The 27,049-nt window shown below is 44.6% G+C and overlaps 2 protein-coding genes and 1 long non-coding RNA gene across 4 annotated transcripts in view; 2 read left to right on the top strand and 1 right to left on the bottom strand.

Annotated features, from left to right (window-relative positions):
- The window catches only part of LOC126997578 (uncharacterized), a 123,277-nt gene that overhangs the window by 43,394 nt on the left and 52,834 nt on the right, over nt 1-27,049 (bottom strand). For both annotated transcript variants that reach the window (XR_007752195.1, XR_007752196.1), the window contains exon 2: nt 20,257-20,396. This is a non-coding gene — a long non-coding RNA (uncharacterized LOC126997578). The remainder of the gene's footprint in view (nt 1-20,256; nt 20,397-27,049) is intronic.
- Nucleotides 395-3,697, top strand: LOC126997576 (uncharacterized). Its single transcript, XM_050858748.1, has 4 exons — nt 395-560; nt 907-1,018; nt 1,317-1,427; nt 1,544-3,697. The coding sequence occupies exons 2-4, from the start codon at nt 910-912 to the stop codon at nt 1,792-1,794; spliced, it is 471 nt and encodes a 156-aa protein (XP_050714705.1). The 5' UTR covers nt 395-560; nt 907-909; the 3' UTR covers nt 1,795-3,697.
- Nucleotides 20,312-22,626, top strand: LOC126997574 (uncharacterized). Its single transcript, XM_050858747.1, has 4 exons — nt 20,312-20,375; nt 20,885-20,987; nt 21,197-21,662; nt 21,807-22,626. The coding sequence occupies exons 2-4, from the start codon at nt 20,886-20,888 to the stop codon at nt 21,992-21,994; spliced, it is 756 nt and encodes a 251-aa protein (XP_050714704.1). The 5' UTR covers nt 20,312-20,375; nt 20,885; the 3' UTR covers nt 21,995-22,626.

Below are 27,049 nucleotides of genomic sequence, written 5' to 3'. Positions count from 1 at the left end.
ACCGATTTGATTTGGCTTCTCAGAGACCGGTGCTCCTAGGTAAATCGAAATAATACTTAATGAGCCTGAAGTATCCGGTATGTACGAGTAGAGTGAAGAGAGGGCGGTAAATGGTTGTGATTCTAGTGTATATTATCGCTGGAGAAGACGACTCGCGCGCCATATTATCGCTCAGCTCGCTTTCCCGTTTTCTTTAGCTTTCTTCAACATTGCATCGTGCTCCTGAACAGTAGTGGAATTTTTTTTGCTGCCGTCTTGAAGCGCATTTAAAAATTCCCGGGAGTGCTGAAAAATGTCTTCATATTGAGACGGGGCGAGGTGGAACTCTGAAGAAAACGTGAATGCCAAGGTTGAGGAGGGCTGTGGGTCACGTATGGTGCTGTCGTGGCCTCTCCCATACCTCGTCCATGTAGGTTTAGAGGTCAGGAGCGCGTCGTACTGACATCCTGGGAACAGTATATAAGCGGCGCGTCCTCTGTGAGCCACGCACACTTCCCAGTAGAGTCTCTTGGTGGTAGGTCGGGCCGGTGCGTCGCAGTCCACGGCACCGACATAGAGATGTGAGTATGTCCGCCTTCCACAGCGAGGCCACGCCGCTGATATAGGCTTTGTCGGTGTTTCTTTATATAGTTGTTAGATTTTTTTTTTTTCATGTAAGGTGATGTGTGTGTGTCTGTGTGTGTGTGTGTGTGTGTGTGTGTGTGTGTGAAGTAGCAACTATTTCATATGATTTACATCAGCCATTCAATATAAAAAGTGACGATAATTCTAGACAAAGCTCAACTTTTGAAGTGCATTGGTCCAGTCAAATGATCATCATCCTTCTTTATCCTCTCTCTATCAACCTTCGCTCCTGCAATGCTCTCTGCTTGAATGTGCTACAGCATCCTCTTTTCTCCACGGCAGAAGATGAAGCGGGTTTTACTGTTGCTGGCGCTGGTGGTCGGGGCGGCCCTGGCCGCGGAGGAGCCTCAGGAGGCGGTGGCGGAACCGGAGGGCGAGGTGGAGGGAAAAATGAGTAAGGCCATGCGGTGCATATTCACACATTTGCTATGTGCAGTATGCACAGTTTAACATATATATATATATATATATATATATATATATATATATATATATATATATATATATATATATATATATATATATATATATATATATATATATATATATATATATATATATATATATATATATATATATATGACATTTGTATATATTTATTTTTCTTTTGGTTATCTACATGGGTTTACTGTGATTATAGCAGAAGTTCCATGGTCAGGTTGTTCACCGTAGGGCATCTGTCTCTCCCCCAGTGTTCGGGGTCTCCACCCTGGCAGTGGCCAAGTCCTTCATCAGTGTCGTCTGGTATGGCTTCTCGGTGGCGGCTCAGGTCGTCATCCTCATCGCCCTCGTCTTTTTGATCGGTGAGTTTTCAAAGAAAATGTTTTTTCCAAATTTTTCCTTGTGATTCTCTGGCTGCCTGTACATAACGTACTGCACCTGCACCTTCCCTACAACAACGGTTTCTTTTCTCTTATAGTCACTCTGGCTTCCGCTAAAACCATGCTACGGCAAGAGAACAGCATGGACGACTACGAGTACTACCAAGTCCCCGCCTACGGCCACAGCGGCTACGACGCCAGCAACGGCGGCAGCGGCGGCGGCAGCAGCTACGCCTCAGGGTACAGCAAGAGGTCGGCGGACTTCCCTTCCTTCCTGAACATGCCAGTCGTCCAGAAGCTCACAGAAAGGGTCCACCAGGCCATTGAGGCGTACAGCGCGCAGAACTAGCGTCGGGGCCTCTGCCTCACGCCGGGCCGCGCCCAGACTCACCCTCTCCGCCCCTTTTTTTCCGGTGTGCCTTTTGCGATACTTCATCTATCTTAAAGACGAAAATCTATCCATCTTGTTCAGTCTTTCGGTATTTATATTTATCTTCATCTATTATTTATTCTTACTTCTCCCAGACAGCACTCGCGGGTTCGAGTTGCCTTTGTCGTATGAGTAAATTAGTTTTACTCAGTCAAAAAGAGACGTATTATTATATGTTTTATAATTTTATATGATTCTTCTTCTCAAGTCAATTGATAACCCACTACTAATGTTGAATGTTTATATGTACTTCTTTTAAGAAATTATTGTATAATGAATGTTTTTGTCTTGTTACACAGGACAAGCTTCATTAAGACGAGACTTGTTCGACAAGTGACGCCGCTCAACTGTCCCCGTGACCTCTGACCTGCGACCCGATAAGCCAGTAGATTTCTTCTTGGTCAAAGCAACCACTTAATCCCCAGAGACGCCCCCCCCCCGCCCCCCTTGGCCAGTGCCCGTGTAAAAACGTCTCTTTGTGTCCGTCTTCACCCAACCATGATCTCCCATATCCATTAAGGCCTTCCATTAGCCATGCATGCACCATTAGGGCACCACCAGTATTGCCCTTTAATGCACTAACATTAGCCACAACATCCATTAAGCCACCACCATTGGCCACGATGCCCATTAGTTCACAACCAATGGCCGTACACTCTCAACTCCTGCCCATCGCCTCCATTACTCTCCGTCCTTCCCTCCCTGCGCACCTCCGCCTTTTACGAAGAGTCAGAGATCATGTAGTCAACATGAAACTGTGATCCCCTTCAGGATTATGTCTAGTTCACTAGCTTTGACTGACTGTGGCTTTCTTGCTCTCTACGTTTGAGTGTACCTTCTGCTGCGACACGAACACACAAAGAGAGACTCGTTCAGGCTTTATATTTTTCAAACCGCGACTGTTTTCCTTTGACTCGACTTTGTATAGTTTTTGACGTGATATTCTAATGTTCATCCCTGTTCTTCCATGACAGTATCTCTCCGACTTTTCTTTACATACATATATTTTTATAATTCATTCTCCTTAGCATTTAACGTGACTGTAAAGTAAATGCAGGACTGACGCGCTGTGACGAGCTTTCTTAACTTTCTTTGACGTGATAGAAGACGACGTTAAATATGAAAAAATAGACAAAGAATCGACCAGTAGACTCCACTTTCTCGTTCTCGTATCCGACTGAGACGAGAAAGTATAAAAAAAAGTCGACTTGCAACGAACAGAATGACGATTTTGTTTATGTCTCGGCGAAGCGACAAGCAGGACTGCAAGAACATTCATTTCCTCACTCCAGTCTTTCACAAAGGACGATTAGAGCAACTGCGACGAAGGCGATCATGTTACTCCTCCATCTCTCTTCTCCTCCTCCTCCTCCTACTTCTCCTCCGCGGCTGACGCACGACGCGACTTACTGCCCTGACTAACGCCCCGACGGGACTCTCCTTCCTTCCTTCATCCCGGCTTCAGTGAAGGAAACGAAGGCACTGTGACTTGCCCTTGACAATAATTGCTTCTCAGGTGCCTCAAACACCGATAAGCTGACGCGAGACACTTGCTGACGCTAAAACTGCTGACGCGAGACAACTGCTGATAATCTGACATGAACAGATAGCTTTTATGACTGCTGTGACGACATAAGCTGCTTACTGTGTTCTTTTCTTCACTTTGTTTTCTTCTATTCCACGACTGCTTTGTATAAAGTGCGACTATAAACTGTACAGAAACCTAAACTGTGTGTGTGTATATATGGACTGTGTTATGCAATGTATTTATTTTTGTATGATAACGATGTTATTTATGAAATAAAATTTCAAATTGTTTAAACATGTGTCTAACTCCACCATTGCTCGATTACCTGTGAATAATTAAACGAGGACAGTGTTCACCAAGGAAAAAAATACGAACAAACAGCAACAACAACGATAACAACAACAACATCAAAAATTGCTTGGTCTAGGGAACAAAATATTTGAGAATGTTCATCATAAAAAAAACACAGAGCAGGAATATTATTTTTTTTCGGTCAGAGAGAGAGAGAGAGAGAGAGAGAGAGAGAGAGAGAGAGAGAGAGAGAGAGAGAGAGAGAGAGAAGACGAGAAGCGTTTCCAAGTAAAATTTCCTTAACTTACAGGAAGCATAAAACAACAACAACAACAACAACAACAACAACAATAATAATAATAATAATAATAATAATAATAATAATAATAACAACAACAACAACAACTCCATTCACACACACACACACACACACACACACAGAAGCAATGGCCGGTGCAAGGATGAAACTTTCTCCTCCTCCGCCTCCATTTTTCTCCTCGCCTCTTCCTGGACGGGGCGGTAAAGAAGGTTAGTGGGGGAGAAGGCTGAGGGGGCCGCGACCCTTTACCCTCATTCCCCAGCTGTTGTAGGGAAAGATGGTGGGGGGGGGGGAGGGGGAGGGAGGAAAACTGCAACAAGAAGGAGAAGGATTAATTTGATGAGGAGGAGGACGAGGAGGAGGAGGATAAAGAAGAAGATGAGGAAAATGAAAAAAGAAGAGGAAGAAGGAGAAGGAAAAGAAGAAGTAGGAGAAGAAAAAGACGAGGAGAGGAGGATGAAGTACAACAACAACAATAACAACAACAACAATAACAACAAAGAAGAGGATGAAGAAGACGAAGAAGAAGAAGGAGAACAACAACAACAACAACAACAACAAATAACAGAAGAACAAGAAAAACAAAAAGAAAAACAAAGGGAAAACAAACACAAGCCCGCTCAGACATCATCACACAAGCCCCGCCTAAGCACCTCCCTCGAACAATTACGCAATCCTTCGTGTTGGTTGTCGACTGCCACCTCTTCTTCGTGCATCAGCCTACCAAAGACTCGCACAAACCAGCGCTACATGCCTTCACCGCGACAAAACATCCTTACTTAGAGTTGAGGTCGAACGTTTTGTTATTGAAGATTGTATGCAGGTTGGCAATGCTGAATCTTGAGGAGGAAGAGGAAGATGATGATAATGATGAGGAGGAGGAGAGGAGGAGGAGGAAGACGAAGAAAAGATGAGGACATGGAAAGAACTGGGAGAAAAAGAACTGGAATTACGGAGATAAGGAGGAGGAGGAGGAGGAGGCAAAGGAGAAGGGAAAACATGAGGATTAGGAAAACTTATACGAGGGAGAGGAAGAAGACAAGAAGGAAAAGGCTAGAGGTAGGAAGAAGGAGGAGGAGGAGGAAGAAGAAAGAGAAGGAGGAGCAAGGAGAAAAAAATAATGGAATGAGATTAAACCCGAAAATAAAACGATGCACACGATAATATGAATCTAATTTGGAGACGGCATCGATGTGTGTGTGTGTGTGTGTGTGTGTGTGTGTGTGTGTGTGTGTGTGTGTGTGTGTGTGTGTGTGTGTGTGTGTGTGTGTGTGTGTGTGTGTGTGTGTGTGTGTGTGTGTGTGTGTGTGTGTGTGTGTGTGTGTGTGTGTGTGTGTAGATAATCAGACCAAATTACACCGGAGGAAAAACGAACAAGCGGAGGTGAAACTTTATATTTATGTGACATCCATACCTCCCCTTCCCTCCCTCCCTCCCTCCCTCCCATTTTTTCTCTCCCTTTTCCTTCCCTCCATTCCTTCCTCCCTCACCGGCTCATTATTCCTCCGTTTTTATCCCTCCTGTCTTATTTCCCTTCCCTCCCTTCCTCTTTCATTCTCATATATATTTTTTTGGTCTTTTTCTTTCCCGCATTTCTCTTCTCTCTCTCTCTCTCTCTCTCTCTCTCTCTCTCTCTCTCTCTCTCTCTCTCTCTCTCTCTCTCTCTCTCTCTCTCTCTCTCTCTCTCTCTCTCTCTCTCTCTCTCTCTCTCTCTCTCTCTCTCTCTCTCTCTCTCTTTTTTTTCATCTTCCTCTTCTTCTTCCACTTAAATTGGCACTTTTTTCTATTCTTTTCCGTCTACGTTATCTATTCACCCTATTTACCCATACTTATTATTCCCTTTCCTTCTCTCCCTCCCTCTTTCCTACATTCCCTACCCTATTCTTTCCTTTAGTCCTTCCCCGCCATATTGCATCCCCATACCACTCCTTCATCGGCTTTCTCTCTCCCTTTCTCTCACCCTTTCTCCGCCCATGCAATTATCCTCCCTTAACCCAATTATACTGTCCCTTTTTCCTCCCTTTTCCAGGTCTGTGGTTATCCTGCTATCCTCCCTTCCTCCCTTTCCTGTTTCTCTCCTTCTCTTCACACCTTTCTCCTCCCTCTTTATTCATTTTTTTCCTCCCTCCCATACTAATACAATCTCTCCACCCTTCCCCCTCAAAGAGCCTTCGCCTACCTCCCTCCGTCCATCCCTGTCTCCCTCCTTTCCTCCCCTCCCCCCCCTTCCATATAAGCGGGTCAGGAGGGAGAAAAGTTGGCCCCTGGAAAGTCTTATCGTCTATCTTCAGCTGCTTCTTCCTTTTGTTCTTGTTCTTGTTCGTGTTCTTCCGTCTATTTCTCCTCCTTCTGCTTCCGTATCGCTTATATTATCTATCTTCAGCTGCCTTTTCCTTTTTCTTCTTGTTCGTGTTCTTCCTCCTGTTCTCCCTCGTGTTCTTGTTCTTCTTCCGTCTTTTTCTCCACCTCTTCCTCTTGCGGTCTCGTCTTTTCAATATGCTTCGAAGTCTTGTCAACATTCTTCATTCCGTTACTGCTAGAAGCCTCCACCGCCGACGCCTCCTCCGCCTCCGCCGCCTCCTCCTCCTCCTCCTCCTCTTCCTCATCCTCCATCTCCTCTTCCATCATCATTACCACTCTTCCCCTACTGGCCCATTGCCCCCTATTCCTCCTCCTCCTCCTCCTCCTCCTCTCTACATACCTTCCACCTTTTCTCTATTCATGTTCGTGTCTCCTCTCTTTCTCTCTCTTCCTCCTTCGCATTACTGTATCTTTTTTTTCTTCTTCCATTCTTTCTCTTTTTTTCCGTTTCCGCGATGTCTCTCGTTTCCTGCGCATCTTTTCTTTCCTTTTCTTTCTTTTCTTTTTTCTTTCTTTTGTTGAGGATTCTTCCGTGTTTCCTCTTGGTCTATTTTCTTCGCCTTTCTCTCCCCGTTTCTTTCTTCTTCCTCCTTCGTTCTCTTCTTCGGCTTTCTCATTCTTTCTTTCATCGTTCACCTTCGTCTCTTCTTTGCCTTCCTCGTCGTCTCTTTCATCTTCCTCCTTCGTTCTCTTCTTCGCCTTCCTCATCCTTTCTTTAATCTTTCTCCTTCGTCTCTTCTTCGCCTTTCTCATCTTTTCTTTCATCTCCCTCCTTCGTTCTCTTCTTCGGCTTCCTCATCGTCTTTCATCTTCCTCCTCGGTCTCCTCTTCACCTTTCTCATCGTTTCCTCTACTTATGTTCGTCCAGTGTTTAGTTTTAATCTAGAAATAAGTTGTGATTAGATTTTCGCTCGTTCAATGCGACGGAGATGAGCACTAAGGCCACGCTCAGCTATAGAAAATCCACTGCTCCAATATAAGAGAACAGATAGGAGTGGCCAGAGGAGCGTGTGTCCGGCGGTGTTTATCCTGTAATGGCGTGTTTCCTGACCTCCTTTACATAGTGGAGGGGGACTTGGAACAGTGGAGCAATTTTTCTCGTCTCTTATTGCACTTTGGCGTAGTAATAGCCGCTTCAGGAGACAATTTTCGATGATTAGGCAGTTTTTTTTTGTGTGTGTGTCACGATGGAGTTTTGTATTTCTTCCTTTGTATTCGTGGGAGGTAAGATGAGAGCCTTTCACTTCAACGGACGGTCTCACTTCGATGCAGTCAATTAAGCACAAGCATGACTAAATGGCGTATACGAGTGAAAATCCTGACCGGTCGCCGAAGAAAGTCAGACAAGAGGAGAATTCGTTAAAGGAAGATCACACGTCCAAAGTAGAAAGCAGGACGGGCAATCGAGTCCACGCAGTTGTTGATCAAATACCCTTCTGTCCACCACACGAATGACAGCAATAGCATTCATATCTTGAGGGTCAGGTCAAATCCTAAACAAATATTATGCTCAGTGTGGCCTCAACGTTGAATTCAGTCTCATTTCTGTGATCTTCGTGTCTGTAGTGGAAGAATAAATATATATTACACAATATATATTCACATCAATAGCGTTAGATGTACTCAGGGACCAATGTTGGGGCTGCGCGTGGTCTCAACATCGTACTTCTCTTCGTCTCTGTGGCCGCCGCTTACCCCTCCGGCGAGACACACACTTGTATTATCAAACGTTTGTGGCTCCTGTTACGAACGTTTTTCAAGGCCAGAGAGAAGCTACGTCGGGTTGTCATGAGTGTTTTCCCTACCATGGCGCAGAAGCCTTGTAAAACTACCTCCAGGGCCAGGAAACCACCCATGGAAACCCCGACAACTTCTACGAAAGCCTTTTGAAATTAATGGACTAAGCCTTCGAAGTCTGAAAATATGGACCTCACCCACTCACTCACGTCACGAGGGGCAGATTAAATCGAAGACAAATTTTAAGCTTTACACTCCCTCAGCACTGAGCTTCGTGTCCTCTTTCTGACCTTCGCTTCCGCCGTAACGAGTAATTAGACCCAACGAGACAGGCAAATCCTTCATCCGTCTACGCCAGTGTTGCCACATCGAGAGTCGCCATGGTTGGAGTCTCCCAGGTGCCCGCGCCGTGGCCTGGGGGGTTGGAGTAGGTGCAGGGCTGGTCTTAATTTGGCCCCCGCCCACCCCTCGCCTTATGAACTGGTTTAGCTTCTTAACTTTGGGAATTTGTGACCCGCTCGTGGCTATCTTGAAACTTGTGCTGACGTGATCATCGTTCCATACCACATCTACATTTACAGCTACACACTTGCACACCTACAGACACCTACACACCTACACACCTTACAGACACCTACACACGTTACACATACCTACACTTACACCTACACACCTACACACACCTGCCTACACCTGCTATCTTCCTCGCATAACTTTTCTCTGTGTATGGCGATCTTCTTAGCAGAAAAGAGGAAGCCGACCAACACAGCCGAACGGAATTTTTAACCTAACCTAACAAGATCCCAATTTCTAACGTAACCTAACCTCTAAGCGAGAAAAATGAGAAAAAAGGTCATCACTCACACAAACCATTTCATAATATATATCAAAGTATTTGTGATCAGTTTATGTATCATCTATTTTTGGGGGGTTTAAATCATGGCACGAATTTGGCCCATCGCTGCTACATGGTAAAGCCACAAATTTGGGCCATCGCTGCTACCGGGTTTTAACCAGATCCCAATTTTTAACGTAACCCATATCCTTTTTTATTTTTACTTAACCTAACCAGATCCCAACTTTAACTTAACCTAGCCAGATCCCAAATTTAGCTTAACCTAACCAGATCCAACCCAACGGAACCAAACGGAACGGAACCTATTCAAACCTAACACAGCTTAACCCAATTTTTAACATAACGAACCTAACCTAACCTATCCAGCCCTACATAAAGGTAACGTGAATTAACCTTACCTACAATTTCGCTAAACGAGACCCAGTTAATGAATACAGTAGGACTCGATGGGAACTTAATAGCTAGTCATATTGAATTGTACTCGTCTTAAACATGTCAACGTGGGTGAGGTAATTATATGTGTTCAGGTTAGAAGTAGGGGTTATAAGTGGTTAAGATAATGGGATACTTGGAAAAGATGTGTAATTACGGACTTATAAACATGCCCCGACGTTACGCGTTTTCTATGCCTATGTAGTATAATTGAGTGTGTGTGTGTGTGTGTGTGTGTGTGTGTGTGTGTGTGTTAGATAGAGAGAGAGAGAGAGAGAGAGAGAGAGAGAGAGAGAGAGAGAGAGAGAGAGAGAGAGAGAGAGAGAGGGGTCGACTTGTTTTGGCGTGTTTTCATCGTGTTTTTTTTCGTGTTTCTTTTAGTGTTCCAACTGCATCCATCCATCACTCTCTGTCCCTCCTTTGTCGCTGTCTGTCTCTTCTCGGTCTCGGTTGGTCCACTAATTTTTTTTTTTTAATTAATCAAGTTTTTTGGTTTATGTCATCTATGTCTTTCTCTTTACTTTCTCCATTCTTTTTTCCGTTCACTCTCATTTCTACGTTGTTCTCTCTCTCTCTCTCTCTCTCTCTCTCTCTCTCTCTCTCTCTCTCTCTCTCTCTCACTACTTTTACTTCTACTACTACTACTATTATTTCCACTACAATGAATGCTGCTGCAGGTGAATCTCGCAACAGTGGTTTCTCTCCTCAACAACGTCCACGTCTTCAGCTGATATGCAAGACACGAACACCGGACGTCCCAAAATAACCGCAGGGGGATATGGAGAGAGAGGGACGCACGGGCGATGTTTTTGTGATAAGATTGAGAAGCGTGTGTGTGTGTGTGTGTGTGTGTGTGAGAGAGAGTGGGAGAGAGAGAGAGAGGGAAAGAGAGAGAGTGTGTGTGTGGTGTAGGATGTAGATGAACTAGATGATGAAGGATGTAAGTATGACCTGTGTGGAAGGATATGGGTGTTTAGGAGTGCAGGATAGAGTAAATTTGGGGAGTCTAAGGATAAGGGATAGCAGAGAGGTGCATGATAAGGGTTAGGAGGAGGTGTAGCTGTAGGATAAGGGTAAATAAGGGGTGAGATTGTAAAGGTAATTGTTGATGTGTGAGGTGAGGATGAAAAGAGCATGTGCACCTTAACTCTGAGGGGAAAATGAGATTAGTCGGATATATAAAAGAGATGATATAAATAGTAAATAAATGGTTTAAGAAATATGAAGTAGCTCACCAAAGAGATAAATGATACAAGGAAGCGAATTGTCACTGAACGCAACCTCAAGTAAAGAAAAAGTGAACACGCAAGAACAGAAACCAAGAGTGAGCACGTTCGTAAAAAAAAAAAAAAGAAAAAAGAAAAAGTAAAAGAGCAAATTGGTGAAAATAACACTTCCCTCCGCAACGACCACAGAATCATAGTGTTCATAACGCAAGCACAGACAGCAAAAGTAATTCATGTTCCCAAAATGAAAATAAAAAAATTCCAAAGTATACAGCAAAACTCACATAATAACACAGATAACAGATATGAAAAAGAGAGAATCTGAAGAAAACTGGACTGAGAGTAAAAACGTAAAAATAAATTGCAGCTAACTCTTACTTTTTCCATTCCACAATTCACATTTTTCATACACTTCTTTCCGACAAGACATCATTTTTCCACTGTGTACTTTTTCCTTCACAAGCCGAGAGAGTGCAAAGGTCAACTCACTCTGAAGAAGACTCGGTAAGAATGCAATTGGCGAGTGAGGAAAAAAATAAAAAGACGCCGCGAGGAGGAGAAGTCTGACGTTCAGGTAACTTGATCCAGGTAATGATGCAGGTGTTCGTCATGAGGAGCCCAGGTATTATGTCATGAAGGTGAAGAGCACGCGCTTGTTACAGTATGAGAGAGAGAGAGAGAGAGAGAGAGAGAGAGAGAGAGAGAGAGAGAGAGAGAGAGAGAGAGAGAGAGAGAGAGAGAGAGAGAGAGAGAGAGAGAGAGAGAGAGAGAGAGAGAGAGAGAGAGAGAGAGAGAAAACAGAGAGACACAGACAGAGACACAGAGAGAGAGACAGAGACAGAGACAGACAGAGACAAAGAGACACAGGGACAGAGAGAGACAGAGACAGAGAGAGAAACAGAGAAACACAGTGGGACATAGACAGACACAACCAGACCCAAACAGAGACAGACAAACACAGACGAAACAAACACCCAGAGCCAGACACAGAAACACACAGACAAAGACATTAATAGAAAGCTTGCCCTCCAATTAACCAGTCAGCTATGGAGACGATGAAACACGTGACCAGACATCCCTTCAACGTGCTTGCCATCCATCGCAGTAACACCGCCTCCAGCCACTCTACATACCAGCCAGCCTCTATAAGCTGCCACGCGGAAAGAGCACTATCAGCCAACGTGCCAGCCAGTAAACCATCCATCCATCCAGCCAGACAGACAAACAAACATAGACTGACAGTGGCTGGATGGCTGAGAGATAAGCAGAAAATCGGACAGGGAGACAAAGAGATAGAGATGGAAAGAAATAATTGTGTGTGTTTCTGTGTGAGAGAGAGAGAGAGAGAGAGAGAGAGAGAGAGAGAGAGAGAGAGAGAGAGAGAGAGAGAGAGAGAGAGAGAGAGAGAGAGAGAGAGAGAGAGAGAGAGAGAGAGAGAGAGAGAGAGAGAGAGAGAGAGAGAGAGAGAGAGAGAGAGAGAGAGAGAGAGAGAGAGAGAGAGAGAGAGAGAGAGAGAGAGAGAGAGAGAGAGAGAGAGAAAGAGAGTGGTAGAGAGAGATGGAAGGGGAGAGAGAGAGAGAGAGAGAGAGAGAGAGAGAGAGAGAGAGAGAGAAAGCAAGGAAGCAGTCATCCCAGATCAGAATAACGAGTGGATTGTAAAAAATGACCAACATCCGCCTCTCTAAATGCAAGAAAAGAAAGCCAAAGAAAAATAAAAGATGAGGAGAGAAGTGGAGAAAGGATGATAACGAGGATGCGAATCAGAGGCAGGAAATAAATAACACTAAAAGAAGAAAAGAGAAACCGGGTGGAGAGAAGATGGGGGAAAGGGGGTAGAAGAGAGAGAGAGAGAGAGAGAGAGAGAGAGAGAGAGAGAGAGAGAGAGAGAGAGAGAGAGAGAGAGAGAGAGAGAGAGAGAGAGAGAGAGAGAGAGAGAGAGAGAGAGAGAGAGAGAGAGAGAGAGAGGTGGAGAGAGAAGGAAGAGAGAGAGAGAATGAGAGAGAGAGAGAGAGAGAGAGAGAGAGAGAGAGAGAGAGAGAGAGGAGAGAGAGAGGAGAGAGAGAGAGAGAGAGAGAGAGAGCGCCCTATCTATGACCTCTCCCTGTCTTTTTCTCTCCCTCTCCCTCTCTCTCTCTCATCCCCACCCCTCTCGCGTCTCCACCCTCCTTTGCTTCATTCCATCTCTCCCCTCCTCGTCCTCCTCCTCTCCTCCCTTCCATTCTTCTCTCTTTCCCTCCCGCTGACCCGCGCTGCAGGATGCTTACCACAACGAAAGACTGACGCAAGACGGTGTAAAAAAGTATAACAAGGGAGAGTGAGACGTCGTTTTCGTTTTTTGCTGCATGTGAAACTCTCCTCGGAAGGTGTAGATGGGATACCGAATGCAAGTGCTCAAGGAAAGATGAATAAAGGGGGGGAGGGAGAAGGAAAAAAACTACCATATACTTTATTTTCCTACATAAACTCTTTAGTCGGTGAAAATGAAACAGGAAAAAATGGAGTCATCAAAATGAAAACTCTCTTCACTTAGCGATATACTCTTACCAATCGATTGACTTAAGAAAGGAAATAAAAAAGAGATGATTCCTAAGCGATCTGAAGGAGAGAACACATTATGAAAGAAAGGTTAGAGGGAAGAGAAAACAACGGGACACTGACACTACCACCACCACCACCACCACCCTCTACGCCCTCACCCGTCCCACCAGCAGAGCAGTGACACCACCAAGTAACCACCATAGGCGACACAAACCTTGCGTCGCGCGCCCTCCACCCTTCGCTCATCCCTCACCCTTTCCCCCTGCGAGCAAGTCTCCGCCCTTCACTGCCGTTCATGCATACCTTAACCTTGCCTCCGCCCTGCCCTCCACTGCCCTCCTTCCTGATACCCCTCCACCCTCCCAGTCACTGCATGCCTCCACCCCGCATCCCGAGGCATCCACCTTTCCATATTCCCTTCCACCTTCAGCCTTCCTCCCTCTCCCGTCCCTGCCTACTCCACCCTTTTAGGACATAGTTAAGTTCTGCTGTTTTTTTTTCTTTGTATAAATGGGAATAACTATTTTTTTCTTCCTACTAACCCATTTTTCCATATTTTATTCCATTTTCAGCCTCCCCCACTCCGCCCCTTCCTCCTCCACCCTTTTAGGACATAGTTTGGTTCTGCTTGCTTTTTTTTCCTTATATAAACGGGAGTAACTATTTTTTTCTTCCTACTAACCAATTTTTTTATATTTTCTTCCATTTTCAGCCTCCCCTACTCCCGCCCTTTCCTCCTCCACCCAATTCAGGACATAGTTTGGTTCTGCTGGTTTTTCCCTATAATAAAACTATTTTTTTTTCTTCCTACTAACCCATTTTTTCATATTTTCTTCCATTTTCAGCCTCCCCTACTCCCGCCCTTTCCTCCTCCACCCAATTCAGGACATAGTTTGGTTCTGCTTGCTTTTTTTTTTTATATAAATGGGAGTACCTATTTTTCTTCCTACCTACCTAATTTTTTCTTTCTCACCTACTCTTCTTCCTACTTCCTCACAGTCGTTTCTACCTACCCACCTCTGCATTTTTTTTTACGTTACCATCTTTCCTCCACCGTGTAAGTCCCTCCCATCACCTTCAACAGACATCTTTATATTCTTGTCGCCTATGAAACTCTGAGTCAGTTCCCTTCACCCCGCCACACCGCACTGCTCCTCAAAACTTCATCTGCCCTTTCTCGCTCCTCCTGCCGGCCTCCTCATAAACATTCATTCATGCTTGCTGGAGGCCAGATAATTTAGGAGGTACAGACAGCGACTCAGCATGTTTCTAGGTCTTAAGATTCTGTAAAGGTATAATGTGGGCTGTGTTGAGCATACCAGTCAGATTTTCCAGACAGTAAGACACACTCCTCCTCCCCTGCAGCTCCTAACTACAGATCATCACTAAACGCAGCCCACGCGGGAGGGGATGAGGTGCCTTCTTATCAAGCAGTAGATGCCGTAACTCTAATAGCAAGCTCCAAGTAGTGAGTTCATCTCGCCACTGTTACCAGACCATAAAAGAGACTAAAGCAGTGACGTACACGACCTGGGCGCTTGAGTGTGTGCTTAGAGGAACTCAGGGACGTAGCGGGCGATAGCGTTTCCAAGGAAGGGAAGGTCGGATGACGAGTGTGGGAAAGCGGCAATAAGGTGGGGAAACTAAACCGTGCTGGAAAATGATAAAAGGCTTGCAGTTAAGAGACGGATAGACAAGAGATAAGGTGAGGCCTAAATTTGTATGTTTGAAAACAGGAAAATCCAGCTGTACTTGATGGAATATAAGATAAAAGGATAATAAAGGAACAAACAAGGGAGGACGAGTGACTTAGAGAGAGAGGAAACTTAAAAGAAAATATTACAAATCATATGTGAGGGAAGATGGAATGCATAAAGAAAAATATTTATAAAATCATATAAGAGAGAGAGAGAGAGAGAGAGAGAGAGAGAGAGAGAGAGAGAGAGAGAGAGAGAGAGAGAGAGAGAGAGAGAGAGAGAGAGAGAGAGAGAGAGAGAGAGAGAGAGAGAGAGAGAATAATAATAATAATAATAATAATAATAATAATAATAATAATAATAATAATAATAATAATAATAATAATAATAATAATAATAATAATAATAATAATAATAATAATAATAATGGCAGCTGTTAGACGGGAAACATATCTACAATAAACAAAAAAATAAATAAACTGTGCGCGCGTGTGCTTGTGCGTGTGTGTGTGTGTGTGTGTGTGTGTGTGTGTGTGTGTGTGTGTGTGTGTGTGTGTGTTAATATCCCACAACAGCCGTCACTGAGGAACAGACGCCGTGACGGTACCAGGTGCGGCTAGGTACACACACACATACACACACACGCGCGCACACACACACACACACACACACACACACACACACACACACACACACACACACACACGCACACACACCATTAGTCATTTACCTGGAGCGAGCTAGTTAAACCTTTGCCGCCAGACATGAATGAGAGCCAAAAGAAGAAGGCAGAACGGGAGGAGGACGAGGAAGAGGAGGAGGAGGAGGAGGAGGAGGAGGAGGAGGAGGAGGAGGAGGAGGAAGAGAAGAGAAAGACGGAAGTGTAGAAAATGGGGCTAATAGTTAAGGTTAGGATGAGGAACAGGAGGAAAGGGAGGAAAAGGAAGAGGACAAGGAGGAGGAGGAGGAGGAAGAGGAAGAGAAGAGAAAGACGGAAGTGTAGGAAATAGCGCTAATAGTTAAGGTTAGGATGAGGAACAGGAGGAAAGGAAGGAAAAGGAAGAGGACAAAGAGGAGGAGGAGGAGCAGAAGGCAGTGTAAGTTGAGGGGGAAACCGCAACGTGACGGGGGAAGAATAGGAGGAGGAAGAGGAAAGGGAGAAAAAGGAGGAGGATAAGCAGGAACAGGAGGAGGAGGAAGTAAGAGGGGGCAGTGTAGGATGAAGACGGGAAGTGGAACGGGACAGGGTGAAGGATTGAAGGAGGGAGAGGAAAGGGAAGAAAAAGGAGGAGAGCAAGGAAGAGGAGGAGAAGCAGAAAGAGGGGTCAGTGTAGGTCGAGGACGGGAGGCGGAACGGGACAAGATGAAGGATCGAAGGAAGGAGAGGAAAGGAAGGAATAGGAGGAGGAAAGGTAGAAAAAGGAAGAGACAAGGAGGAGGAGAAGGAGGAGAACAAGGGTGGCAGCGTAGGTTGAAGACGGGAAGCGAAACGGGACAGGATGAAGGAAGGGGAGGAGGAAGAGGAAGGGGAGGAGAAAGAGGAAGAGGAAGAGGAGGAAGAGGAAGAGAGAAAGGTTGGTAATACGCCTCGGCTACTGGAAGGAGAGGAAAGGAAGGAATAGGAGGAGGAAAGGTAGAAAAAGGAAGAGACAGGGAGGAGGAGAAGGAGGAGAACAAGGGTGGCAGCGTAGGTTGAAGACGGGAAGCGAAACGGGACAGGATGAAGGATTGAAGGAGGAAGAGGAAGAGGAAGAGGAAGAGGAGGAAGAGGAAGAGAGAGGGGTTGGTAATACGCCTCGGCTACTGGCTACTTGTGGAGACTAGAATGTGGGTCGAGTTGCGTTCCACCTGTGAAGACGATCCTATCTTGTGTGTGTGTGTGTGTGTGTGTGTGTGTGTGTGTGTGTGTGTGTGTGTGTGTGTGTGTGTGTGTGTGTGTGTGTGTGTTCTTTTGTAACCCACTCACGCCTTTTTTTTTGGGGGGTGGGGTCAACTTCCTCTCCATTCATTCCTTATTCATAGTAGTGCGATTAAACGACTTTCCTTTTTGCTCCGTCATTAGACATTGGCGTAAGTTGAGTACAGTGTTATGAATGAACGTTTAATAAAAAATTTCCCATATCAAAAGTGTAGTTATTTGTGTATCCTGATTTTTGATGGACTTTCTTTACTTACTTTGCGATCTTTTGTCTGTGTTCTATTTCCTGTTTTTTCCTGTAATAATTTTGTCTTCTCTGATCCGCCCTTCCTTTTTCCTTTCTTTTCTTCACTTTTTATGTTAATTTCTGTATCTTTTATTTTATTTTTATTTTTACCTATCGATTTCTTTCCTCTAATATCTAACTCTTTGCTTTCATTTTATTTTTATTATTATTTTATTTATATTATTCATACCTATTACCTATCATTAAATCTACCATCAGTCGTATTTGTATTTTCACCCATTTACGGCCTCGCCCTTGTTATCTTTATTTTGTTTACTATTTCTCTCTTTCAATCAAGTTATTTATACCTTTCCTCAACATCCTTGTCCCCTTCCTATTGATGGTTTCCTATGTTTCCCTCCTTTACTATTCAAATATATTTCCTCTTTACTTTATAATTATCTTTCTCTTCCATAGTTCTTTCCACAACTATCCGCAGACTAAGAGAGGGAGAGAGGGAGATACATATAGATAGATAGATAGATAGATATAGAGAGATAGAGATAGATAGATATAGAGAGAGAGAGAGAGAGAGAGAGAGAGAGAGAGAGAGAGAGAGAGAGAGAGAGAGAGAGAGAGAGAGAGAGAGAGAGAGAGAGAGAGAGAGAGAGAGAGAGAGAGAGAGAGAGAGAGAGAGAGAGAGAGAGAGAGAGAGAGAGAGAGAGAGAGAGAGAGAGAGAGAGAGAGAGAGAGAATGTAGGGGGCGGGGGGGGGGGGGAGTGGAGAACAAAACCACACATCCCAGGTCTATCAAATGACGATAAGGAAGACTTGCTTTTGAGGTCATTATAAATATTTACTTTATATTATTATTTTCGTTTTTCCATTCCTTTAAAGCCTTTTTATTTCGAGACTCTCTACGTAAACTTCATCACCAGTGGCTCTCCTTATGGTAGCCTCTAAGTATGTCTGTATATATCTGTCTTTGTCTGTCTGTTCGTCAGCCTATATTCCTATTTACCTGTAATGCTTTTATGTATGCACACGCGTATGATTGCATGTTCGGCATTGAAGGGCACTAAAGGACATATTTTTAAACATATCGACGCCTAAGCACACACATTTGACAAGGCTTTCATAGGAGAGGTTGTCATTTCCATGGGTAGTTTTATGACCCTGGTGGTAGTAGTGTGACCATGCTTCTGTACCGTGAACCTAAGGAAGCACTCACTACAACCCGACTGATCTCCTTTTCGGCCTTTGGAAATAGTTGATATGAGAGGTGGAAGCGTCTGAGATTACCAGCCTCAGCTCCCTCTGCCCCATTCAGAAGTAATATAACTGTAGGAGGGTAAGCGTTCCTCTTCCTATTCCTCCCTCCCCTCTCCCTCCTTCAATCCTTTATCCTGTTTCGTTCCACTTCCCGTCTTCATCCTACACTGCCCCCTCTCTCCTCCTCCTCCTGCTCCTCCTTGTCCTCTTCCTTTTTCTCCATTTCCTCTTCCTCCTCCTATTCTTCCCCCGTCACGTTTCGGTTCCTCCCTCAACTTACACTGCCGTCTGCTCCTCCTCCTCCTCCTCCTCCAGCCTTGAGTTGTATAGTTCTTGTTGTTTTATAAGTGATGTGGGATGATGCAGCACTAGAGTCATCGGCATATGAGTGAAAGGAACAGTTAGTTAGTTGATGAATAATGGAAGGAAAATGGGTGGTAGAAGTGAGCCCCGCGGAACAACACTGTCTACATATTTAAGATTCTGTATCGCTTAAATAGGGTGCTCTCTTCATAAATGGTGTGCAGCGTAGATCCTTAAAAGTCGCCCCCACCACCCACACCCACACCTATACACATATCTTCTCCCCTACACACACACACACACACACACACACACACACACACACACACACACACACACACTTGGACATTCCTAACGCATGAGCTGCCCTGTATAAGTCTCCCCCCTCCTTTTAGACTCATTATATTCTCATCTTCTCATGTTCTTAAGTTCAGTCTCTCAATAGCCACTAATCAATCAATCAGTTAATCAGTCTACCCGTCTGTCTATCTATTTATCTACCTGTATCTCTGTGCATGTGTATCTATTTTTATATGATTGTTTCCATTTCTCTAACTTGTATAATTTCATATCTGTCTAGCTACATCGATTTGTCTGACTCTTTATCTGTATTAATCTGTATTTTTCTATCTATCCACTGTCTGTATTCCATCTTTTCATGAAAATGCCTCAACGGAACATTTCCTCCTCCTCATCCTCATCCTCCTCATTGTCCTCCTCCTCCTCTCTTTCATTCCCCTTACTCTCGTAGATCCTCTCTCTCATCCTCGCTATCTTCCACTCCTCTGTCTTAGCCATTCCTTCTCTCATACCCCAAACGAGAGGTGATGAGGCGATGGATATTTTGCTTCAGTGGGTAGGGTTAAAGAGAAGAGGAGGAGGAAGAGGAGTAGGAGTATAAGGAGGAGAAGGAAGGGGAAGAAGAAAACGATAAGGGTATAGAGGAGGAGGAGTAGAAGGAAGAGGAGGACAAACAGAAAGAACAGGATCAGAAAGACTTGGAATTTGGTGGTGACGGTGGTGATGGTGGTGGGTGTAGTAGTGTTGGTGATAGTGGCGGCTATGATGGTGTCAGAGGTGGTGGTAGTAGCTGTAGTGGTGGTGGTGGTGGTAGTTGTGGTGGTTGACTTGGTGGTGGTGGTGATGGTGGTGGTGGTGGTTGTGGTGGTGGTTATTGTAGTGGTGGTTATTGTAGTGGTGGTGATGGTGGTGGTGGTGGTGGTGGTGGTGGTGGTTGTGGTGGTGGTTATTGTAGTGGTGGTGGTGGTGGTGGTTATTGTAGTGGTGGTGGTGGTGGTTATTGTAGTGGTGATGGTGGTGGTTGAGGTGGTGGTGGTGGTTGGGGTCGAGGTGGTGGTAAGACGCTGCTGGAATATACAAGAGGTATAGATTGTAGGACATCACGATGCCCCCCCTACCACTACCCCCACCCCACACCACCACCACCATCACCACCATCACCATATCCACCACCGCCGCCGCCTCCCCATATCCAGCACCACACCTAACAATACATAATAAAGGCGAATGATATAATCCAAGCGGGCCTTCAGGTACTAATAAATAATCCAGGTCTTCCGTCTATTGTAAGCTTTGTGGACAGACCAAAGCCCCAAGACCAGACGCCTCAATAAGAAAATCGGGGCCAAAAAGTGACAAAGATGCAACTCCCCTTACCAGGTCAGGTAGGTTGCCGGGGTAAGGTATATAAAGGGGTGTTGGTGTCGCTGCGAGTCAGTTCCCTGTAAGAGGCCAGTCAGTCAGCAGGCGTCCGTGGCGGCAGGCGCACCACACAGGTAGGCGCGGCGCTCCTGAGTCTGCAATGAAAGCGAAGTTCTGGAGTGACCATTCCGTCTTCTCATTCCTCTTGAAACACATCACAGCAAACAGTTATACAGAGATTGGCATTTCTCGTAATTAGTGAATATGGAGGAGTCTTAGACTTTTCCGTAATCATATTCATATAATAATTTCTAGCGTTGCATCACACAACAATATCCTGATCACACTTGTCAATGATTCAGGTGTGCCATGGGTTGATGGTGAGCAGGGCAGAGGAGGGGAATGCGTGCACACTAGTGTTCTAATGTGTTACTGAGGGAAAACAATCTTATTAAAGAAAACCAATTCAGCCAAACAAGTGCAGGTAGAACAATGTTAAAGAAATCACATATAATTGGTACACAGTGAGAATATCAGGTAAAAATATTCATATGCCAAGGAAGAATTTTGTCCAAACCCTCTTGACACTCCGTTATTAAGGATATTAATCTTTGAACAATTTTGTTTTTCCCTTGTCCTCTAGCATGAAGATCCTTTGGTTATCGTTGCTACTGGCCGGCCTCTGCCTGGCGAAGGAGAAAGAGGCGACCGATGACCTTCAGGAGGTAGAGGGAAGAAGGCTGCAGGTAAGGGGTGTGTGTGATGCTTTGGCCAATACCCGGCGAGGCTTCTATTTTTTTCACTTTTTCACACACACACACACACACACACACACACACACACACACATATATATACCTTCTTCATATATTCATGGCTCATTACTTAGATTTTTTCTCAAATGTTCCTGAACACTGGACATGAGAGATTAACAATAAGGTGACCGCCTGTTGCAGAGGGCCGGCGGTGAGACTCTGTGCAGCGGGTGTTCGAGCGGCGGCGATAAAACCTCCTCCTCGTCCGTCGTCGTGCCCAACATTCACTTGCCGAACATTCTCGGCGACAAAACAGATCTCATCCACCAAGCCCTCGGCACGGCCAATGACTACGTAGGACACGTGGAGGACCCAGCCAGTGACTTGCTCCTCAAGATCGGCGACCTCATCTCCTTCTTCGGCTCAGCCAGCAGCGGCACCTCCTCCCTGAAGCCGGGTCTGGACCTGAGCGGGAACCACGGCCTTGACACCATCGACCTGGGGTCAAGTCTGGGGGGCCTGACAGGGGGTCTCGCCGCCGTGGAATCGCTTGGCTCGCTCATCTCCATCTTCCAAACCCTCAAGGCTAAGCTACTCCACACGATCTCTGCAGGCCTTCAGATCGCCAACATCATCCTGGCCATCATCGGCCTTGCCATGATCATTGGTAAGTATCCGAGATTGGGTAGACACATTCTTCCTCTATCCTCTTGACACTTCTCAGCACATTGTTTTGCTTCCTTGGCCTCGTGAAAATGAAACATGATATTGAGCTTCGATTCCGATAACTGATTTTTTTTTTGTCCATCAGGTTACGTTGTCGAGAATGACGGTAAACTCGGAGTTCTGAGCTTCGGTCTGACTGGCGAAGACAGCGAAACCGACACTGGCTATGGCTCCTCCTCCGGGAGTGGTGGCTACGCCCGCTCCCTGTCGGAGAGCCCCGTGGTGCAAGGACTCACCAACCTGGTGTATGATGCCATCAGCAAGTACGATTAACTCTGCTGGTAGTCACGGCTGGTGAGGGCGAGCCTTCCTTGCACTGCCCAGACTTCCAAGCCGCGTTTTTGGTGTTATTTATTTTGGTATTTATTCATCATTCATTATTGTCCCCACTGGAGGCTGGACCTCCACTGGGCGACGAAACACAGTCCATATCACCACTCGACGACCCACGCGACCAAAGACTTTGAGATCCAGGTGTAACACAATCTCAAGCACGCTCAGGCACCTCGGATGACACGACTACAGCAAGACTCAAAGACCAACGACCTTGACCCTCCCCGACCCCTCCTCTGACGCGTCTCGCCTGTCTCGGGACCCTGACTGACCCAATGACCTGACTCCATGACCTTGACGTACCTGAAGCTTGGTATAAGTGATCAGATTAGACAGTCATGTACATATCCTGTATATTATCACTTCACTTCATACTGCGTCCCGCCGCGTCGCCAGCGCCCCTGAAGCCACTCTCCACCACAGGGGGGCGCGGCGCCGCGGCCGACTCCACAAGGTGACTCTCTACGACTATTGAGACACTCGTTTTATTTTTTGTATCCATTCGCTGCTATCAGCTATATTTTTATATTTTTAACAATCTTAACAATACAATAAACTGTTATGTATACAAAGAGTTGCGTTGACTTTCCTATGTTTTATTTTTATTTAATTGTTTAGCCTTTTAGGGAGGGGGTCTTATTTCACTGCTGACCAGGGAGATATTCCTTACTCTTAAGAACATACCGTCATTACTTATCGTCTCTGAACTCTTTGTAACATTACTATGACCATCTGTATCTCTGTAACATGCTCCTCTTTCTTATCAATGTAGAGGCTTACTTAATACGTTTACAGAATTAATAAATACTGTCTCTCTCTCTCTTTCTCTATCTATCTATCTATCTCTCCCTCTATCTATCTATCTATCTATCTATCTATCTATCTATCTATCGTACTCCACTGTTCACACACAAGAAGAGAAAAAAAAACGCTGAAAATGAAAGATTCTCATTACCTCAAAACAACATACAAAGCAAATGAGGTGTTAGTCCAGAGGTGTCTCGCACTTAACAACAACAACAACAAAAAACTAATTAACAGCATCATTGACAAGAACAAAAATGACCTGCCGAAAAAAAATCGTCTTTGTACTTCCCATTGAAAAGGATAGAAGCTACGGAGACGCTGGCCAGCCCATGCATCTGAACGTTGTACAGAACAGAAATTACGCCCCCCAAAGGGACAGAAACATTATTGAAAGAGTCCAAAATAGTCTGTCAATCTCCACTCTCATAATTTCACACGCTGTCACAACCATCGTGATATGAAAAGACAGGACAGACAGCGGTGTTTAATTGATGTGACAATGATCAGAAAAAAAACTTGTTACGCAATTACACACACACACACACACACACACACACACACACACACACACACACACACACACACACAGAAAAATTCACTTTCAACAGATAGTTAATTGGATAATCTTCAGGTTAGGTAAGAGTTACTTGAGGAAAGAGTGCGAGTCATCATTTTACTTCCTGATGGCCAGCCAGTCATTTGAGAACGTGAGGGAGAACGGAAAGGGAAAGGACTGACAAACTGGCTGCAGTAATTTGCGTGACCACTCAGGTCGTCAGCGGATGAGAAGAGGAAATGATTTTGTACATTCTTTTATTTTCTGAATCTCGTAAAGGTGACTGACGTAGTAGATTACAGTGGTAGATGATAGGTTAGGTTAGGTTAGTGTTAGTAGGAAATGATTTTGTACATTCTTTTATTTTCCGAATCTCGTAAAGGTGACTGACGTTTTAGATTACAGTTGTGGATGATAGGTTAGGTAAGGTTAGGTTAGGTTAGGTTAGTGTTAGTAGGAAATGATTTTGTACATTCTTTTATTTTCTGAATCTCGTAAAGGTGACTGACGTTTTAGATTACAGTTGTGGATGATAGGTTAGGTAAGGTTAGGTTAGGTTAGGTTAGTGTTAGTAGGAAATGATTTTGTATTTTTATTTTCTGAATCTCGTAAAGGTGACTGACGTTGTAGATTACAGTTGTGGATGATAGATTAGGTAAGGTAAGGTTAGGTTAGGTTAGGTTAGGTTAGGTTAGTGTTAGTGACTGGCTGTGGCGGCGCAATACTGATACAAATACTACACAAAAAAACATCAAGAACATGCGTAAAATATAATAATCTCGCTAATAATGGATACAAACAACCCTTTTTTTTACAGCTAAGGAAGCAACAAAAAGAAAGTGCAGAATAAAAGGCCCGCTAATCGCTGCTCATGCAAGAGAAAAAAACGGAGTGGCCAAAAGAGAGGTCAATTTCGGGTGGGGAGGCTTCTTGATACACACACCTTTTTGAAACAACTAAATGATGTTAAGTAAATGGAGAATGAACCTAAATAATGATGACTTTTTAAAATAAACTTCATTTACTCGAAAGAAAGAAAAATACAACACACGCACTCGTCTTCCATTTATCTTGCTTCGTGATTTCCCTTTCCCTCCATATCACTTCAATCAACTTCCTGTCGCATACGTGTCTCTCTTTCATCATTCTTCTGTCCACTCCTCTTCATCTTCCTCCTCTTCCTCCTCCTCCTAATCTTTTGTCTCCTTGCTGCTCTATTTTTTTCTTTTCCTCCTCGTCCTCCTTCACCACCTCTCCTCACTCGTCATGTCATCTTCATCACAGACACAGGTACATAATGGGTTAACTGGATATGGTGACTGCAAGAAAGTATAGCAGTTGCCAATTTCCTTTATTTCCTGAGGCTACCTTCAATCTACCTAGCGCGTACGGGTTGACCTGACACATCTCGTACCACAGGGCAAAGTAGTGGTGAGTGTTAAGTTAGGTTAGGTTAGGTTAGGTTAGTGAGTGGTGGTCGAATGAAAACAGCCACTATACGAGATTGATTTCATGTTATTCATTTTTTACCGGCAAAGAAAATACGATAATAGATAAGCTTCTTCAGATTTTCCCCACAGATTTTCCTTCGACTATCAGGAAAGGTGAGGAAAGTAAGCATACAATGAGACAGCAACGCATGAAAGGAAAAGGAAACAGCATAGAATCACGGAATGACTGGTCGGAGGTCCCTCGCCCCCCTCCCTTCCAGAGCGAACTCGTACCTAGCGGATGACTGAATGACTGGGTGGACTCATTCACTCCAAGCCAAGCCAAGAGAGCGAGCAGACAGGCACACTAAGGGGGAGAAAGAAAGGGAGACCAGCTGCTGTGATACGCTTCGCTACGGTACATATTTACATTGCTACTTAAGTCGACGTAATGAAGCTCCCCAGCCCCCTTATTCTGTGTTGAAGGTGTGTTGAAAGAAGGAAGGAAGGAAGGAAGTTAGGATGGAAGGAAGGATGGAAAGAAGTTAGGAAGAAAGTGAGGAAGGAAGGAAGGAAGGAAGGAAGGAAGAATGAAATGGCGAAATGAAAAAATGGAAAAAAGATAACTGACAGGTAGAGAGAAAGAAAACAAATAGTCAAGAAAGGTATTACAGCAGGCAGAGACGGACAAACGAAAGGAATAAAAAAAAACAAATTAAGGGAGGTATTAAGAAAGAAAATGCAGGAAAGAATAAAGAAAAAAAACGGGTAAAGCTTAAAACGAAGTGATAGTGAGGTTGGTGAGAGGGAAGAAGAGAAGAGAGGAAAGTAAAGAGAAGGAAAGGGAAGTGGAAGACCAAGTAGAGGAAGAACGTGTCCCTTCTGTATTCCCTTTGTATAAGACTCTCACTTCCCTGTTATTAATGCCGCCCCTGTCCCTGTACACAAGTGAGGTCAGTCCCCACACACATACACACACGTCTCACTCTCCCATACTCTCCCTGGCTGTCACCATCATTCCATACACGACTCTCCTATTAACCGTACTCTTCTACCTCTACTATCACTACTAATGCCGCCGCTGTCCCTTCTACTGCCGTTATTCTACTCCACACACACACACACACACACACACACACTCACCTTACTCTCACACACTCTCACTGGCTGTCACCCTCCTTCCATACACAGCTGTCATATTAAGGGTTATATGGACGGGGATGGATGAGAGGTACAGAGGCAGGAGTAAGGAAGGATGTGCTATTGTGATGTCTGAAGGAGTGTGGAGTGGTGTGACTGATTTTAACAGGACTCCTCTACTTCTACTACTACCAATACTAATCCTACTACTAATTCTGCTACTACTACTACTACTACTACTATTACTACTACTGCTACACCAAACACAACACCCCTACACACTACCCATCCACGACTCACCTCATTTCCAACCCTCCCATTATTCCATACAACCTCTTGAGCAGCGAACATAAAAAAAAATAACCATACTTAACCTCAGGAACTTTGGTATGCGTTTAGGATCACTCGAATTACGCGAAGGAAGTTTTTTTTATAGATATTTAGTTTAGTTAAGGGGGAAGAGAATGAATACAGGTAAGGAAAGAAAAGGAAAGTAGTGGAGGGAGTGTCCTTTCTGTACTCCACCTGTGGCACTCTCCCCCACTAACTGTTATCGACGCCAATCTTGTCCTTATACAAACGAGAGGACAGTACGCACGGCCCTTTTTCTTACCTAGATCTACCATACAAGGAAAGGTTCACAAGACCAATATGCATACGCTGGAAGGGCGGAGACTGGTTGGTGCCTTGATGCCTTGACTGCGGTATGTAAATAGATAAAAAAAAAAAAAATAGACAGTGATGAAGTTATTATGATAAAAAAAAATTCTCAGGACCCGAGGCGATTGGTGCAAATTCGTAAGGTCCAGATGAAAGGAGGTAGGTAAAAAAAAAGGGATTGTAATTACGATCGTGGGTGAAAGAGGAGGACAGCAACAATTAACGAGTCATGTGGTTAGTCCAAACATAATTTATGGCTCCCGTAAGAAGCTAGGCAGATTTATGAGGGAGGAAGATTGGTTATAATGTGCCGCCGTGTGTAGGAAGACCGGCCACTATCATTCCGCTATCATCGCAACCTCTTTCGGCCACCTCTTTGGATTCTTTTTAGGAGCAACGAGT

The sequence above is a fragment of the Eriocheir sinensis genome, chromosome 12 (assembly GCF_024679095.1).
Source record: "Eriocheir sinensis breed Jianghai 21 chromosome 12, ASM2467909v1, whole genome shotgun sequence".
Taxonomy (NCBI): domain Eukaryota; kingdom Metazoa; phylum Arthropoda; class Malacostraca; order Decapoda; family Varunidae; genus Eriocheir; species Eriocheir sinensis.
Note: the sequence above shows the minus strand (reverse complement) of the source record. Positions and strands in the feature narration are given on the sequence as shown.

Coding starts and splice junctions, on each gene's coding strand:
- LOC126997576 (XM_050858748.1), top strand. CDS start 910: ATGAAGCGGGTTTTACTGTTGCTGGCGCTGGTGGTCGGGGCGGCCCTG. Junction 1,019..1,316: donor CGAGGTGGAGGGAAAAATGA/GTAAGGCCATGC, acceptor TCTCTCCCCCAG/TGTTCGGGGTCTCCACCCTG. Junction 1,428..1,543: donor CGCCCTCGTCTTTTTGATCG/GTGAGTTTTCAA, acceptor TTTCTCTTATAG/TCACTCTGGCTTCCGCTAAA.
- LOC126997574 (XM_050858747.1), top strand. CDS start 20,886: ATGAAGATCCTTTGGTTATCGTTGCTACTGGCCGGCCTCTGCCTGGCG. Junction 20,988..21,196: donor TAGAGGGAAGAAGGCTGCAG/GTAAGGGGTGTG, acceptor CGCCTGTTGCAG/AGGGCCGGCGGTGAGACTCT. Junction 21,663..21,806: donor CGGCCTTGCCATGATCATTG/GTAAGTATCCGA, acceptor TTTGTCCATCAG/GTTACGTTGTCGAGAATGAC.